We start from the raw sequence: 5,329 nt of genomic DNA, 5'->3' as shown, positions 1-5,329 counted from the left end.
TTGGCAGTGTGTGTAGAGAAAAGAAAATGAACTTTGGAGTCTGGTAGATTGAATTAGAATCGACACAAGCAAATTATTTGATTTCTATGAGTCTATTTTTTTTTAATAGAGTGTCACTACAATATAAAATTTGTAGCACACCTCTTGCAATCATAGTTGTTGGTGCTCAATAAATAATTATATCCTTCCTCTTCCCTTTCTTACTTGTTTTCCAGCTCTGAATTCTGTGTTCTTTATAATACCAACTACTGTGTTGCCTTTCACTTACTAAAGTAATCTTGACTACTCAAAATTCACCTCTCTTTAAGTTAGGTTCTTCATGTGTCTTATAAAAGGATTGGACTAAATCGTTTCTATGGTCTCTTCCAGTTCTGATAGTCCATGGCCTTATGAAAACTGCAGCTCTCTCTGCTGGTCTAGTCAACAGACCAACATTGCCAAGTCCACACTGTTGTATCTCTCATCACCATCAGGAGGCGCCTAGCACCACATAGGGCTTGAGTGGAGCGGATGCTGAAGATGCTAAATTCTGCCTAGGACTTCGCAGACCTTTAGCAGAACCAGCCATCCCAGTCAACCTCACTCCCCTTCTAAAAGCAAGAAAGGAGAGAAAATTTCCATTTATTTTATAAATGAGGAAAGCATTTTGATTTTCATTAATCTTATAATAGGATGTGCTGTGAAAGATTAGATAACCTTCTGGAGTTTCTGCTAATGAAACTGAGCTGTGCCTTATGCCCCAACTGCTCACTAATAGGCTCAAAGCAGACTGTATTCAGAGCTTTTTGTATGGGAGTGGGCAAGAGCACTTAGCAGTACTCCCCACCGCAGGCCCCTACTTCTCCTCTGCATGGACACACAAACAGAGACATACTCCACCGAGAGTCCTGAGAGGGAGCCTGGATCTTTGGCTTTCAGATGGCAAATATAAAAGAGCACTATTTCCTTTTCCCTGAGGACAAGAGGGAGAAGCTGCTCCTTCTCTATAAGGGTTGAGGAATGAAGTTGGTGTGGAATAGCAGCCTTGTGACTGCTCATGAGGACCACAGACTGCACCTACCACTGTTCTCCAGAAGGATCTACCACAGGGAGGGTAGCTAATTCTGCCTGTTCCTCAGCAGTTCCACCTGATGGAGAAGGTAGGTCACCTCTGAGAAACCCAGTCACTTCTCATTCCCTCTCCCCCAACTAAACCCCCTTCTCCCAGTCATTTCTGCCACATGCCCAGCCCCTGCTAACAGACTCTGGCAAAGCCAGGGATTCCACAGCCTGTTTCGTTCTCATTGGTCTGTAAGTCTTCACATCTCTAGGTTTAGAAGATGGTTGTTTGTCTTCCACAGTTCAAGTGCTCAAGCCTCGTGCGAGCAAAAGCAGCCTGCTCTCCACCCAAGGATGTAAATCTTTTTCAGCCTGACACCTGGCAACAAGTTGCTAGAGAAATGACCAGAGCGGCTGCCTCTCCATCTGTCAGATACACTGGTGATAATTCACAGATGGAGTGCAAGTTTAAACACTCCAAAGGAGTCTGACAGCTGGCACACGGGTGGATGTCAAGTAAAACTCAAGCAGTATGAGTTACTGGATGATGTTCAAGGACAATTCTACAAACCAGAATCCCCCTCCCCCACAAAATCATCCTTCTCCCCTGCCCAGGACTGACTGCGCAACTTTTCTCAGTGATGTTGGGAAAATATTCAGAGATGAGGAGAAAAGGCCCTCTTATTTGTCCCTAGGCTAAAGCAAGACTTCTTCACTAAGCATTCAAAAGTTGAGTCTTTGCCAAGAAACCTTCCACACCTCAGACAGCAGAGATCTCACACTGCTCTGGATTGAAAAAGAGAAAGTCATCTTTGGTATGCAAACATCCTAAGAAGTAAAATCAGGGCTTCTGGAGAAAAGAGAGCAGCCTAGGCCAGGTCCGATTCACAGGGAATATCCATATGTGGAAATCCACCGAGCTTATCCTCAGGGCACATTGAAGTTTTATAACTCTGGAGCCCCTGAACCTAGCAAATGCATTGTATACTGCTGTTATACAGCACATTAAATTTTTTCTGATTTACAAGCTGTCCTATAAATCAATGGCCTCTGCTCATGGAGTTTAAATGAGAACTGAAAAAACAATCCAGTGATTTCCATAAAAATTTTCTTTCTACAGAAAACTGCCTGATTAGGTTCATAAAAATGGAAATAAGGAAAAAAATGGAAATAAGGAAAAAAATTTGAGTCAAATTATCAATTGACTCAAACTTGTAACTCCGGTTTTACTTCCGGAGGATAATATAGTCCAGAAAAGGGAGTGGGAAGGTAGAGGTTATGAAAAGAATGGTAAATGTCAGAATATATTTATAACCTGAGACATTTGCCCAACACAAACAATGCTTTGTGCCTCCAGAAACACACTTACAGCACAGAACAAAACTGGTTCCTGCTGGCAGCGGGATCTTAGGAAACCACCACTGGCTTATAGCATGAGAGCTGACATATGTGCCCTGATCCTGAGCCCAGCAAACCCAAACCTTGGGCACTTCACTCTGGTCCTCTAGGTAGCATGGCCTTGTACTCATTTGAACTGAATTCCTGGAATTTGGGAAAGGGTGGGGTGGCAGGAGTGTCAAAGGCTCAATCAAGCTTGCTCCCCTTTACTCAGACAGATGTTTCATTTTTGTTTCGTAAGGATTAAGAAGAAAGGGACAGGGAATAGTCCTAATATATTGCTCCCGTCAAAAGCCAGTTCTAGAAGGGAATAAGTAGATTATGAGATGAAAACAAAGGGAGAAAAAAGAGGGCAATGGATGAATCGCATTAAGTAATATTTATTAAGTTGATTTTCAAAGAAAAAGAAAGTATCTGTTCTAATGGATCACCTTCCTATGAACCCTGGAGTCCCCAGAACCCTGAAGAAGCCCTTCTGACAGTGCTGTGAGGTAGATCAGAGCTGTTCTATGTCTAAAGTGAGGGAGGCTGGTGCTTAGAGAGCCGTAGTGAGGAAGCCAGGACCTCTTTTAGCTTCCCGCTCTCAGCCTGGGCTGCCAAGCCTAGAGAACACTGAGTGGTTCATCAGGTCTCAGCAGCAAAACAGAACAAGGGGTGCTCTCTCTGCCATAAGCACATGCACACAAGTGAACAAGGTGATGGGTGCCCTGCCAAAGAGCATAGCTGCTCCACTGGCAGCAGAGTACAGGCAGCCGGATTCTCCAGCTGCTGAGGTAGAGATGAAGTTCAAGGGTGGGGTTTAGAAAACCTCTCAGAAAGAGAGGATGGTGAAAACCCACTTGGTAAGGATTCCCCTCCCCCAGTCAGTTCCTACCTCCCCATCCCATGGCCCAGTCATCAGGTTCTGGAGGGCAGAGTTTTCCAGCTGGGAAACTCCACAGGGCTCATTCTAAACAGAGGCCAGAGTTTTCCAAAGGTTCTGGATCAATGGAGCTGTTGTTTCTTGTCCTTCAAGGCCTAAAAAATTCCCAGGAAGTCCTGGAAAAAAAATGGAGATAACATATCTTTGGAGAGGGGGTCACAGGGTGAGGACAGGTGCACTAGCAGGAAGAGGTGAAGGTCACGGACCCTGGAAAACATAAGCAATTACACGAAAACATGGAGGCTCCACCCAGCCACAAACCTGCTCCGACTCTGACCCAGCCCTGTTTCTACCACGTGGATGAATTAGCTCTCACTGGTTCCTCACTCCTGTTTATCCTTCATACTCAAAGTGGATTCTCACCTTTACAGCTATCAAATCTTTCAAAGAAATTAGGGTTTGGGAGGGCCTCCAGTCTTTTCTGCCAAGTCAAAGCCAGCCCAAGTGGTGGCAAGAAATCTGGGTGGCCATAGAACTGAGCTAGAAAACCAAAACTTGAGCTGGCCCGGGAGGGCCAGAGGCCTGGGGGCTCAGCAGCACTTTCTCAGCGCACACACTGGGCCGTTCTCTCTCCTTTGCGTCAGTCCTCGGGCAGAGTGGGTTAGATGCGGGAAAAGAAAGAACCCTGGGTTCCATTTTGGTTCCCTACTCCATGTACCCCTTCTCTCAATACGGAGTTCCTCGCCAACCTCGCCTTCTCTTACCGAACCCCAAACTCAAAAAATTGACCAGAGGAGACACCGAATGTTTCCTGATCCCGAGCTGCCTGTCCCTTCGCCTCGGTTACCTACCCGTCCAGCGGTGGGCACTGCCTGGACTCCGCGGGGCTGCTCAGTGGCTCAGGGGTGCCGGAAGGGTCGCGGGACGCGGAGACCGCGGCGTGGTGCTCCTCCCGCCGGCAGCGGCACAGCAGACGGCGGAAGGCGCTGCGAAAGTCAGGACTGCGGCAGTAGATGAGCGGATTGAAGGCAGAGTTGGCGTAGCCTAGCCAGTTAAGGGCGAGGAAAGCTTTACTGGGAACCAGAGAGGGGCCCCCAAGGGCGCGCACCACGTTGGCCACAAAGAAAGGCAACCAGCAAAGAGTGAAGGTACCCATGATGAGACCCAAGGTGCGCAGGGCCCGGTGTTCCCGGAGAGGCAGAAGGCGCGCGGGTCGCTGACCGTAGGAGGGCACCCCTGCAGGCGAAGCGCACGGCCTCGCCGGGGCTGGAGACGGAGAGCGAGACGGAGACGGCGGAGACTCCTCCGGCGGGAAGCGGCCCAGCTCCCGGCGCAGCAAGCGCAGTTGGCGCGTAGCCACGGCGAAGACTCGCGCGTAAACGAAGAGCATCACAAGCAGCGGAAGGTAGAAGGAGACGGAGGAGGAGAGCAGCGCGTAGGGCATGTTGGCGGCGAAGGCGCAGCAGCGCGGGTTGGAATGGCAACGCTGCGCCTCAGCGTCCGCTCCCATGCGCCACCATTTGCTCATGATGGGCGCAAATGACACCGCGGCGGACACGAACCACACGAGAACCACCGCTACCCGGGCGCGGCTTTTGGTGACCAGCGCGCCGTAGCGCAGCGGGTTGGTTACGGCCAGGTAGCGGTCCACTGCCAGGGCGCACAAGGTTTCGATGCTGGCGGTAACGCACAGCACGTCCACCGAGGTCCACAGCTCGCAACCAGTTGCGCCTAGGGGCCAGTGACCAGTCAGCGCCAAGGTGGCCCCCGGCGGCACTACCAGGAGTCCCACCACCAGGTCGGCTGCGGCCAGAGAAGTCACGAATACGTTGGTCGTGGTCTGGAGTCGCGGGGTCCGGGCGATTGCCACGATTACCAGCAGGTTGCCTCCCACGGTGGCCAACACCGCCAGTGCCAACAGTGCCCCCGCCAGTGCCACCGCCCACGGCACCCCTGGCAGCCCACTCGTGTTGGCAGTATTGGGCGCCAGGGTGGGGGCATCTGGCCACGAGGCCAGAGAGCTGTTTCTGT

The 5,329-nt window shown here is 50.2% G+C and overlaps 1 protein-coding gene across 1 annotated transcript in view; it reads right to left on the bottom strand.

The window, feature by feature from the left end:
• Positions 1-3,432: 3,432 nt before the first annotated feature.
• The window catches only part of ADRB3 (adrenoceptor beta 3), a 4,169-nt gene continuing 2,272 nt past the window's right edge, over positions 3,433-5,329 (bottom strand). The window contains exons 3-4 of the mRNA XM_015592807.1: positions 4,150-5,325; positions 3,433-3,474 (exon numbers count right to left, since the gene is read on the bottom strand). Of these exons, the coding sequence (XP_015448293.1) occupies positions 3,447-3,474; positions 4,150-5,325 (1,204 nt within the window). The 3' untranslated portion in view covers positions 3,433-3,446. The remainder of the gene's footprint in view (positions 3,475-4,149; positions 5,326-5,329) is intronic.

Source organism: Pteropus alecto, unplaced genomic scaffold (assembly GCF_000325575.1).
Source record: "Pteropus alecto unplaced genomic scaffold, ASM32557v1 scaffold24, whole genome shotgun sequence".
Taxonomy (NCBI): domain Eukaryota; kingdom Metazoa; phylum Chordata; class Mammalia; order Chiroptera; family Pteropodidae; genus Pteropus; species Pteropus alecto.
This window is presented reverse-complemented; position numbering and strand designations above follow the sequence as displayed.